This window comes from Lutjanus erythropterus, chromosome 9, assembly GCF_056507025.1.
Source record: "Lutjanus erythropterus isolate fLutEry1 chromosome 9, fLutEry1.hap2, whole genome shotgun sequence".
In the NCBI taxonomy this organism is placed as follows: Eukaryota; Metazoa; Chordata; class Actinopteri; order Lutjaniformes; family Lutjanidae; genus Lutjanus; species Lutjanus erythropterus.
In genome coordinates this window covers 17,947,640-17,959,882 of record NC_139325.1, presented here as the reverse complement: position 1 = coordinate 17,959,882, position 12,243 = coordinate 17,947,640, and the positions used below count along the sequence as shown (strand labels likewise).

The window sequence follows — 12,243 nt, the reverse complement described above, 5'->3', positions numbered from 1 at the left end:
CAGGAGTGAGCAGTCACTGCTTATTTTAGCTGAAATTGTTCTGCATTTTTCTGATGAGTTTCCAAAATGGCTTGTCAGAGAAATACGCAGATTACAAACATGCAAGTACTGTACAAGCTCTCTTTCATACACACAGAAAATGTAGAAAAAGGCACTGAACACAGAGACGCACACTGACGCACACTCCTCTCCCATGAGACTTGTACTATCTCTGAATCAGATATTTCCTCCTGATCTCTTTCCTCATGTAACACAGTCTTCTTCTCTCACATCTTACAGGGTGGCCCACACTCAGGGATAAACAAGAGAGATTTTAGGCTTTACGTATCACTGCTCACGTCGTTTTTTATTAGAAATCAAAGTTTACATGCTTGGTTATGTGTTAAGCACCTTTCCTGCCCTCAAATATACATGAAACCATTTGAAAACACACTTTGTCACTTTGTACTTTTCCTCTGTGGTTCACTACTTTCGCAAATGCAAATGATCTCTGTTAAACTGCAGTTGTGTGTCTCTCTGTTACCCTTAAGTTAACCCTCGCTGTCATCTCTAAATCAGTTCTTAGCCTTCCTCGTTAGCTCTCCTTCTGTTCAGTCTCTTTCTATCTCTCTCCCTTTCAGCACTTTCCCCATTAAACTCACATTTCAGCTTCACCCCCTCCCATCTCTCCCCCTTTTCTCCCCCTCTTCCCTTCCTCCTTGCCTGCTCTGTTCCCCCTCTCCCTCTTTCTTATCTCAGTAAGTTTTCAGCTGGGACCTGCTTTTTCCTCTGCAGTATAGCCCTTGTGTCCCCCTGGGAAGGATCATCACCATGTTTGCATGTGTATGTGTGTATATGAGAGAGTAAGTATGTGTGATGTGTGTGTGTGTGAGAGAGAGAGAGAGATGGAGGGAGAGAGAGTGAGAGAGAAAGAAAGAGAAAGAGTGGGAGACACTTTGTTCTTACTATCTTGGGTCCAAGAGTCCTCTCAGGAGCAGGAATAAAAAAACCTCAGAAGTGGGCACTTACGTGAAACATTTTCCGGTGTGTGAATGTCTGTTTATTTGTGCCTCTGTACATATCTGTGTGCACGTGTGTGTGTGTGTGTGTGTGTGTGTGTGTGTGTGTCAAGGAGGTAAAATGATTCTTCAGATTAGAGTCTGCCTACAGTCAGCCCAATTTTTATCTTCACTTTTGGCTAAAAACAAGTCCATAACATCAACTCGGCTGCACTGTGAGTCATGTGAGTGACTTGAAAGTAAGTGTGCGTGCCTTTAAATATATGTCTATATGTGTGTGTGATGCCTAAAGGCCTAGTTTGGATTATCTGAAGTGGATTTGTATGAAGTACCAATTGCTAGTCAGTGCATTAGCTACAGTGAACAGCAGTTGACACACCCCCAGTTAGGAGAAGCAGAGAGGAGTACCAGCACAGAAGCTAAGCAGTGAACTGCTGTGATCAAGGTCAGCAGAAAAAAAATGTTTTAGCCACTTAAAAAAACATCTACCTAAAAAAAAAATCAATATCAGTTTAAGCACACACTATATGTAGAATATTTTTGGATTCACTGAAGTCACAAATCACTAAAACAAAATGACAGATGGAGGCAGCGATAGACCAGTGACTCCCATGTTCTGTGAGGTAAAATGACCTACAGAGTCTGGTTGTTCGGGAGAGACCAATATTTAAAACAGCAGTTTCAAAAACAGTGATGTGCAGACCACCATCTACTGTAGCTAATACATTGATAATCAATAAGTACCTCATACAACCCCACATCAAATAATCCAAAATATCTCTTTAAGAAAATGGCAGAGCTGGATTTGTCTGAGTGGCCTTGTATGATTCTCCCATGACAACTCTGGTTGCATAATAAGTTTCCTAAGAAATCTGAAGTGTTATTTTGAGCAGTCAGTAAACTACTTTCACAACTGTGGAATAAACCCAGGGTGTCGTGATGGCAAAGTTTCTCTACATACACAATTAAGTAGTGACTTCCCCTTTCCTACTGTAAATTAAACACACAAAAAGTTCAATTTCTCCTCAGTTTTGTACCCTGGGAGAGACTGTATGGCTAACTTTGTCAATGAATAAGAAAATACAGAACAGGTTTGATGAACGGACTGAGATATGAATTATGTAGGCTGGTGCAATAAAAATACCATCACCTCTTCTTTTTTAGCTCTTGTTATTAACCAGCAGCACCTCCTTTATGTGATGGAAAATAAATCACATCTTACAGCAGAGGTTTTCATTCGCAGACATCAACACTCAGAGCCCCGCTGCTTCTCATTCTGTTCGTCTAATCAGGAAGTGATTTATACCCGGGATGCTGAGTGAATGCAATCAGGTAGAAGAGAAAACGTGCAGGACAATGTGTCCTGAGAGGACCACTGACCTATACTGGATGATATGCATATACCAGCCCAACAAGCAGCCATGTGGAATGAGAAACTTAAAGTTACACAACATGTTTCCCTCCCTGCGGGATGATGTTCCCATGCATGTTAAGGTCTGCAGGTCCCTCAGGGGTCTTTGAAAGAACTTATATTAAATCTTCATAAAAGTGAGGCTGAGACTCACCGACGTTTCACACACAGAATGACCCTGGGTGAACTGGGATCTAACGCTTATTAGCTCTTATCTCCTCAGGTATGCTGTACAGTCTGTCACTAACAGATAAGAACAAATACTCACACATGGACTTCCTACAATAAGACCTTATCTTGTAGGAGTTCAGAAACTGAATACAGGCATGCATGTGGTGTGAAAAAAAGTTTGGGGATCCCTGGCCCATGCAGTTCTTCTCCTGTGGGTCCCCCATTAGTCCAGACATTTTATCCAAAAGCGTGGGTCAACCTCACACAAATTGAAACATAAACAAACTCGTCAGATTTTGTGTCCTTAATGTATTCTGGATGAGAGAAAAAAAAAGGCTTAAGGAATCATATGATGAGAAAATTCTGAAAATTGCCTGAATACAATCCCACCAAAATATCTTACTTGGTGCAGGCATTTTATGAGAAAAAAAGGGTAAACATCACACAAATTGCCACAGAAAATTAAGTGTTTATTGCTCATAAAAATTTCCCCTACAACATATAAAAAGTTCTAAAAGAGGTGAGATGGTTCAAAGGTATTTCTTAACCATAACCCGCCACCACTTTTTTACGTCTTAACATAATTATTTATCGATATCACTATATTAGTATAGGGGAGAACAGGGATGAAACTATAACTTTTTTGTATTTCCCTCTTTACGCAGAGATGCACTTATTTAGAGAAACCATATTTCATTGTAAACAACATATACATGTCCTCTACCAATACCAGTGTTTTTTTTTTGTTTTTTTTTTAAATTATGGATAAATCAGTTGGACACAATCAGACCGGAAACTGATGTTGTGCATTGTTACTTTTGACCCTTTCTATTGCGATGAAAGAAAAGCAGGAGTTGGACAAATGTAATGGTTGCATAAGTCTACCACAAAACAAGTAAATATTGAATATTTCTGGCATGCATCACTCGTTAATGTTTCACCTAGTCCTTTAGGTAAATGACCATGTTACTCTCAAATCAATCTATCATATTAAATGTTATAACTGTAAGACATTAGTTTGATGTGGCAGATTCACCTCTTAGAGCATAACTGCCTCTTATGGACTGTACCTCACTTAAAAAAGTCTTACTGCTCGAGCATACACATCTTGACTGGTAAGACCTCCGTTGGTCTTCCTCACCCTAACCCTGAACATTTCTATTGAAGATAAGACATGCAAAGACATACAGCCTTAATTATAGCAGGACAAAGGTAACACAATGTTACTTTCATTCCTCCTGTCTCTGTCATCTTTACCCTGACTAGCACTATAATTTAAACCACAGACACTTTGCCTAAGGATGGGTCTAACAGATGATACACATTTACAACCTTCAACAAATCAACATCACCTCAAACATGTTTTTTTCTACTATAAAAAAAGTGTTTTTGTGTGAGCTTTCTAGCCTATTCTTGTCTTCCATATTGCAAAAGAAAAAGTCCTTGTTGCAACTGCCCACCCCCATACTTTCATCCCCACTCTCTCCTACTTGTATAGAAGCAACATAAGTTGGCACTGATCCATATCCAGTGGTACTGATTGACACAAATTTAAAACAAAATTATTTGAAAATGACTTACAGCAGCAATTTAATATTACTATGAAAATATTCTTGACTGCCAGTTCTGCACTGATCAACAAATGTGGGCAATAATGAGTACAAACTTGTGACCCTTGTTTTCATTACATATATATTGCAAGAAATCCAACCAGCCAGGTCATTTTGACCCACTTACGCCTCTCAGGGTCAAGAATTTCCTTGCACATTCACTGCACTGGATCCAACTCAGTCTCAATCTCTCAACCATTTGTGTGGACATCAGACAAGACTTGCACAAATCCAAAAAGGAAAATTGTGGTATCATCAATTTCAGTATTTTTCAATACTTGCGTTTCTTAAAGACTTCCGATATGTTGTAATAGATATATCTGTGTTGAAAGTGTTTGTGTGGGATCATGCCATGTACTGCCTGTACTACATACTCCATCCTCTCACACACACTCTTGTGTCCAGCCTGCCTACCTTCTAGTGTCACCTCTTTCCCGGCCCGTTTCAGCGCCTGCACCGCCTCGTCGTGAGTCGCGTCCCGCAGGTTCATGCCGTTCACGGACAGGATGGCGTCCCCAACGTACAGAGCCTGAGTTTGGTCCGCTGCAAGCCCCTTGAATATCTTACTGATGAGGATGGGCATCTTATTCTCCTTCCCTCCCTTGATGCTGATCCCCAGTCCCCCGATCTCCTGCTTGGTCACCTTGACGCACCGCTTTCTGTTGGCGATCGCTTCGGGCACTCTCTCCGGGAGGTCCGTGAAGGCGGTGCGCACAGTTTGGGGGCCGTTGTTGGAGTTGGTGTTGTTGTTGTCAAGGTAAGATCCATTGGTAACGCCGTTGGAGTTGACACTGTCGCTCACGTTGTCGTTAACGCCGCTCTCCTCGCAGCTCAACGTGAGCGCTTCCTCGTTCAAGTTGACCAAAACTTTGTGCCACCGCTCCCGCACCAAAACCTCCACAAAGCCACTTTTTGACACTCCGGAGACACCTGAAACTCCCGTCGATATTACCACCGCCATCTTTGGAGCATTTCTTTTAAAATGACATGTGATTCGCTCTCACACATTAACTTCCACCCCTGCCTCTCAGTCTGCCTCACACTCAGGCTGGACTTTGTCCTCTCAGAAGTTTTCTGCGGGACTTGTTTAAGCGTCCCGACCAACCAGCCCCAACCGAGCCCTCTCGGCACAAGCTGCCCTCCGCTCCGCCTGCCTGCCTGAGATCCCTATCTGTTGGGTGGAGTTTGCTCCCCCCGCCGTCAGCCGATCCCATCTCCAGATTCAGCATGCACTAATTCTGCTCCATCATTTCCCCAAAAGGTTTGGGACGTGACGACTGATACAGAGTTTGACAAGTAAACAACATCAAACACGGCAAAAATTCACTAATTTGTACATGTTACCGGTATAATATTGGTAATATTACAATCATATGCAGTCTACCGTGATTTATAAATATATGGATTCATATACCTTATGTCTTAAAGGAAATTAATTATCTATTTAGTAAATAAAACAATGGGTTTTGTGTCATTATGGCGCCGAAAAAGTGACAAAACTGGACATTTTCTTCGTGACATCTATTTTAAAACATACTTTCAAATAAAATCAAAAACTGAATTTAAATGTGTCTAGAACTGACTGTTTTTTTCAGTCTTCAGACGTCCACTGATAGTCCCACTCTGCTGTACTTCACGGCGTTCACGCTGCAGACGTGAGAGCGGTTACGCGCGTACAGGAATGCGCCTGTGCCTGTTTGGATGTTTCAGAGACAGAAAGAGAGACAGAGACAGACAGAGACTTTTGTTGGGAAGCTGTGACATGGAAAGACCCCCCTCCGAGCCCCCAGCTCTCTTCAACTCTATTATTATTATTATTCCAAAGGATATCCCCCTGCCCTGTCAGTCACCACAGGCTCGTGGTGGTGCAGCCAGTGTTATCACTATAATGATTGGAGCCACCGGGTGTCTCGACCTTCACATGCAGAGGTGATAACCCGGGTTCAAGCCCTGTGAGTGACTGCAGAGAGAAGATGGAGAAAATGAGGAAGCAGCCTCAGTTATAATGATATTCGAAGAAAAAACTATCCAAGTAGCTGCTGTGACTTCAATTAGACCTTCAAGTGCAGTGAAGTTTCAGCTTTTTGGAAGTAACAACACTTAGATCTAAAAATATCCATTTTCTTTTAACAGCTGTCACTCCGAAGCATCGTATCCTGCCTACAGCGGAGGGAAACGCTCATCTATCAGCAATGTACCTGCGACACCTGCTGGTGGCATTTTTAACTAATGTTTGCCCGTCTGTGAGGGTGCAAGTCTGTCCTGGAATAATAGAAAAACTACAGGGAAGATTCCTGTAGTAATGGGAAACATACACAAAGAATAGCCTAATAGCCATTAATAATTTTCATGGAAGCAATATTGATATGAAAAGGTGATGTAAACAAACAGGTGATACCAATGATACTTATTAAGTCCTTTTGGCTTTAGTGTAGCAAAACCTTTCCAGTGAGCCAACCTGGATAATAGCAGCAAGGGAACTTTACTCAGTATGACTGGTAACACCTGTGTTTACTCTACTGTACTCTGAAATGGCTGCTGTGAATAAAAACTCTATTTGTATCAAGTGCAATCAAAATAATGAACAAACAGCGTGAAAACATCTTCATGCTGGGAGATTTTAATTTAGCTGTATCAACTTTTGCAAGTTTACATGATTTGTGATGTGTTGTTTTTATTGTGTCATTTTATTAATTTCACTGTTGGTGTGATTTGCTGATTGGTGATACAAAGACACGGTTCCTGCACAGGTGCAATAAAGATTATTCCGTTCCAGTAATCTGTAAACTTAAGAATGCCACAGAATAATTTAAAATGTTAAAATCTTCCACAGCCCACCAAAACCTTTAATCACAACTCTGATCAGCACATAAGATTAATTGTGCCATAAATAAGATATATGCTGGCATTAATGCGACTGGTCATACAGTGCTTACTTTTAAAAAAATAAATCATAAATATTGTATGAAAATGTAAAACTTGTGAAATTGAAACTTTAAAATGTTTAATTTATTTAATTTTCATTACATCTTAACACCCACCTGGAGTGCCTACCTAGTCCACCACTGGGCCGAGGCCCACACTGTTCTGTTCTATTCTAGAAACACAACAGCAACCCATTTTGTGTTTACAAATTCGAAAATTATAGGCCACTGACACAAAGTGACACCTAATCATTTATTGAAATGCACAATAGTGTTTCATAATGATTTTTTTCCTTCATAAAGATGCTCAGGTTGAGGTGTAAATCATAGATTCTCAAACCAGACTACAGAGGGAGAGGGAGCTCAAGTTCCATCTAGTGGTACACTGAGGAATGTTCTAAAAAATGTAATGAAATAAATGTATTTAAAAACATGCAATCAAAACACTACAAAATATGAGCTCACTGAAATGTAAATTAAAATATGTTTTGTGTTTCCTTTAATATATTTGTTTCAATATCAGCCTGCTTGTTAAGTTCATGTGTGGAGCACAAGCACATACATAATCCATAAGAAGTGATGAGCTTCACAGGTAAAACAGTGTCTGTCTGCAGCTGATTAAAGTAAGGCTATCCCACTGTATTTTAATGTCAGTCATAATGGTGGTACTTGGAGATCCTAACATTCACAAATCTGAACAATATGTTAAAATTATATTCTGTACATCCAAGTTTCTTACCAAGAAGACTTGATTCACCTCCTATAACAGAATCAGGTCTATTGCCAAGTAGGTTTACACATACAAGGAATTTGTCTTGGTGTTTTTGATGCATAGCAATCTAAACAGTAAGTAGAAAAAAACAAAGAAAAACAAAATGCAAGTACTGCATGTTAAGAAGAATACAGAGAAAACTGACAATAAGAATTTGGAAAAACATAAAAATATACCCAATATGTTATTTACATAAAAGGGCCATGCAGGGTTGTGCAGGAGGGTGCAAAGTATTCTCCATGTGCAATTGATATAAGAATATTTAAAATGTGCAAGATAATAATCCAAATACATATATTTCTATTTTTGAGAGTCCAGAGGAAGCAGGGTGAAACTGATTTTACGGTGTGAATGTTTTTTTTCTTTTATACTGACCTATAGCTTCTGTGCTCTATAAACTGTATAGTTAGAGGAGGAAGAAGAAATTAATTTATATAGCGCTAAGAGGGCAAGCTGTTGAGTTGGGATGAAGTAGTTTGGCAACATAGGACCTGACCATTCAGTGCTATGTAAGTAAGACTGAGAGTTTTAAATTGAACTCTATATGCAGCAGGGATCCAATGAAGAGATCTGTGGGTGTAATATGAGACTGTCTATTTGACCTAGTGAGTAGTCTTGCACCAGCATTCTGGATTTCCTGCAGATGATCAAGACCAGACATGCAACGCACAGGAAAGTGGTTAAAATTACAGATCTCATGTTTTATAAATGGAATATACAAGATTTGGTCAGCTGCCTAACAAGGGTGTCAAATGATGCAGATTGATCAAATGTTACCCAGCAGAGGAGAGAGGCCCAATAATTTGTAAGATCAAAGGCACTACTCTTTCTGGAGCAACAACCAAAAGCCCTATCTTATCAGCATTGAGCTGTAAGAAATTTTCTGCCATCCAGTCTTTACTGGTGTTGAAACAGTCCAGGAGGCTAGATAACCTAAAGGCCTCTCTAGGTTTGAATGAAATGCAGAGCTGAATATAATCTGCATATAAGTGATGTGGAATTTGAAATCCATTTATGACCTGTCCCACTGGTAATAAGTATAACGAGAATAACAGAGGCCCCAGTACCGAGCCTTGTGGGACCCCACAGGAATCAGACATAGAGTCACCAACAGAAACAGTGAAACTTCAGTCCGTGAAATATGATGAGAAAAAGTCAAATGCTACGCCTGATATGCCCACTGAATCACGTAACCTTTTTTTCATGATGTGGTGGTCTACAGTATCAAATGCAGAGCTGAGGTTGAGAAGGATTAAATGACGTATGTGAATAGTATGAGAAATAAGGGCATTGTCTTATATTACGCTTTAATATTATATATTTCAGTCTGTGTATCATAATTAATAAAATTATGTAATCACTATATATAGTACAGGAGCCCGGCTTCCTCTCTTTCCTGCCCTCTAAACTATAATAGATCATTACTACTGAACTGCACCAAAGAGGGAATTAGTTTATGTATTTTGAGAAACAGACTGAAACAGAAATACTAAGAATATTTTTGGCTTAATGAGGCATAGGAGCTACAACTGAGTTTTACTTTTATATGGAAATGAGCTATCAGATGAAATGTACATTCTTTGTTGTGGAAATAACCTTCAAAACAAACAAACAAACATAGAATGCAGTCTTATTAAAGGTGGTGATATTTAAAGGTTGTTAATGAATCTTTTTTTAATCCTCAGTCAGCCTTAGACTATTGACTACAACCTTTAGTTTTTTCATTGCAACAGGGAGCAGCTGCAGAGGTGTTTTACACACAAACTCATAATCACACTGGCTTCCTCTAGAATTAAGGGAGGGACGTGCCATGCACAAGAGCACTGCAGCGGCACTCATGTTACAAACTTAAAATACAGTAGTGGTTAACTAACATGTAGTAACCTAGTTTCTCTCTGAAAACAGAAAAACACACTGCAGAACTTCAAGTGATGTTCTTTCCCTTCCCGATTTTCTCCTTTCTTTCCATCTTTCCTCCACCCACTCCTCATTTGCCCTCTCTCTTGCTTCTTTTAACTCTTCTAATGTCGATTTTATTTACATTGCCCAGTATCAGAAATTTGCCTCAAGGGGCTTTACAATCAGCACACCCTATATCCTAGGACGGAAAAAAACAGGAAGAACAACAGACGAGGGATCCCCCTCCCAGGATGGACAGGCATGCAATATGTCATGCGCACAGTCAAGACCAACATAGTAAAATTACAGTGTGGACTATTATGATGACAAAATTATACAAAGATTGCAATGAATAGATCCACAAGAACATTGAGAAACTCCTCTTGTTCCTCTCTATTCATCATCAGTTCTTGCTTACTCCTTTTCCTTTAGCCCATTACAGAAGAACATTTCTCATACATTATTTGCACTGGAATGTGTATTACACTAAATAAAAGCTAACCCTAACGGATAAGGTCAATTTAGAATATGTCAGTTTTCAGAGAGAAGGCAAGAAAAACTTTCCCATATTCCTCACCACCATATTATAGGTTCTTTCAGGATTTGAAGGTGCTCTGGAGTTTACTTGTAAACAAAACTAAATGAAGTTCTCTTTTTTGTTCACGGGGCCTCATGCAGCAACAATCTTTTAAATCATCTCTTATGTTTTGTCTTCATTTTCCTATAAGAAAAAAAATAGATACTCTGCACCAAACAATCTTAATCATCCAAATCTGCTCTTACCCAGGTGAGCTGAATGTTGAATCCCACTTGATCATAAACTGGAGGCATGTGGCAGATTGTTTGTTATTAGCATAGGTACAGGCACAGGTGTCACATGGCCAAGAATTAGAGAGCTGTCACCAAAAACATTGTACTAAGAACTTTGGCAGTAGTGAAATTGATGTATTGCGATGCTTCAAATGCTATGTCAGTAGAATGTAACTGAAGTGAGGGAGTGAAGGAGTGAGTGAGTAATAAGACATAGAGTTAAATAAATACATTTTTAAATTCTTTGATCAAATAGATCAGAGATTTAAGGAGGATTTACATTTCTTTTTAAACTTAAACTTCAAAATTAAATATTTAACCAACAATATTATTTATTAAATTAGAAATTTGCTTATATTTTTGCCTGGTAACTTTTATTACATTATTTCAGTTTATGGGCTCAGCAGCAAATTTGTGAAGTTGTGTGGATGAACAAAAGTAAGAGAAAAAACATTCCTAAATGGCTTCTTGCATGAGGCCCATTATTTGTCACCAAAATGCATTGTGTGTGTTTTGGGCCTTTTTTCAATCGGAGATCATAGCTGACGACTGGCACATATGATGACGCATACTAAAGCATTAAAGACTGGAACCAAACCAGGACCACAGCAGATGACATTTAGCCACAGTGCATGGTTTTCACGCTGTACCATCTGAGCTAGCAGGGCACCTGAGAGCTAAAATGTCTATAAAGGTCAAGTAAGGCCAAAGTTAAAGAAAAAAGCTCAGTATTACATATTCAAAGTCAGTATAAAATAAGAAATGACAGCATCCAACGTTTTAGTGGAAAGATTTACAGGAGATACTAGAAATCTTTCATCCCTTTTATTTAGGTCAGTCTCATTTTAGGTCAGTCTCACTCAATAAGACAAACACCAGGACTTTAGGACTTTGAGCTCCGTATCAGAGCAGATATCACACCCACCCCCACTGATTTGGCAGCTTGTTGGTTATGGCTGCTTCTGCTGGCATCATTAGATCTTCTGAAATGAGTTTCTTTTTCTGTTACTGTTCCTTTTACTGTTCCTTTACAGGTTGAATATAGAACCTGTGAAGTTCAACATTAAAAAGTGATGTTTAGGCACATTCACACCTTTTTCTTGCTATTTTGACAGTAAAAATATGAAAACTAAACAGTTTTTTTTTTTTTTACTGAGGAGAAAATATTTGTGAACTGATTCATTTCATTTCTGTGGCGCACTATAAAATATCAATCCTTTCAAGTTAACCCTTTAAGAGCAGAAACTGTACAAATCATTTCACACAAGTTGACTTGATTCAGAGAGGTTTCTTCTCCGTTTTGAGGCACAGGTGCTCATTGTGGTTTGAGTCAGTGTTGTTTTAGTTGAGGTGTTGATATATAATCAGGGTTGGGTAGTATTGGATTGCATGTAATCAGATTACAATAAATAAGTGAGTATAATCAGCTCAGATTATTTGAAAAAAAAGTGTAATTAGATAATAGCAGTTAGTTAATAGTTACATTGTCAAGGATAACCAGATTACAGTTTTTTGCTTATATCTTTAAAAATGGTCATTTTTACAGTCTGAAACTTTTTTCGTGAACAATGCGTCTGACATACAGCAGAGACCCTGTGCAAAAATGCATTTAATGTACACTGTACATCTTTTCACATGCTCAAAGAGA

At 39.1% G+C, this 12,243-nt stretch overlaps 1 protein-coding gene across 1 annotated transcript in view; it reads right to left on the bottom strand.

Moving 5' to 3' along the window:
- sntb1 (syntrophin, basic 1) overlaps positions 1-5,395 on the bottom strand; it is a 52,774-nt gene extending 47,379 nt beyond the window's left edge. Inside the window, exon 1 of the mRNA XM_084726304.1 lies at positions 4,605-5,395. Coding sequence (XP_084582430.1) covers positions 4,605-5,151 — 547 coding nt within the window. The 5' untranslated portion in view covers positions 5,152-5,395. The remainder of the gene's footprint in view (positions 1-4,604) is intronic.
- Between the last annotated feature and the right edge of the window lie 6,848 nt (positions 5,396-12,243).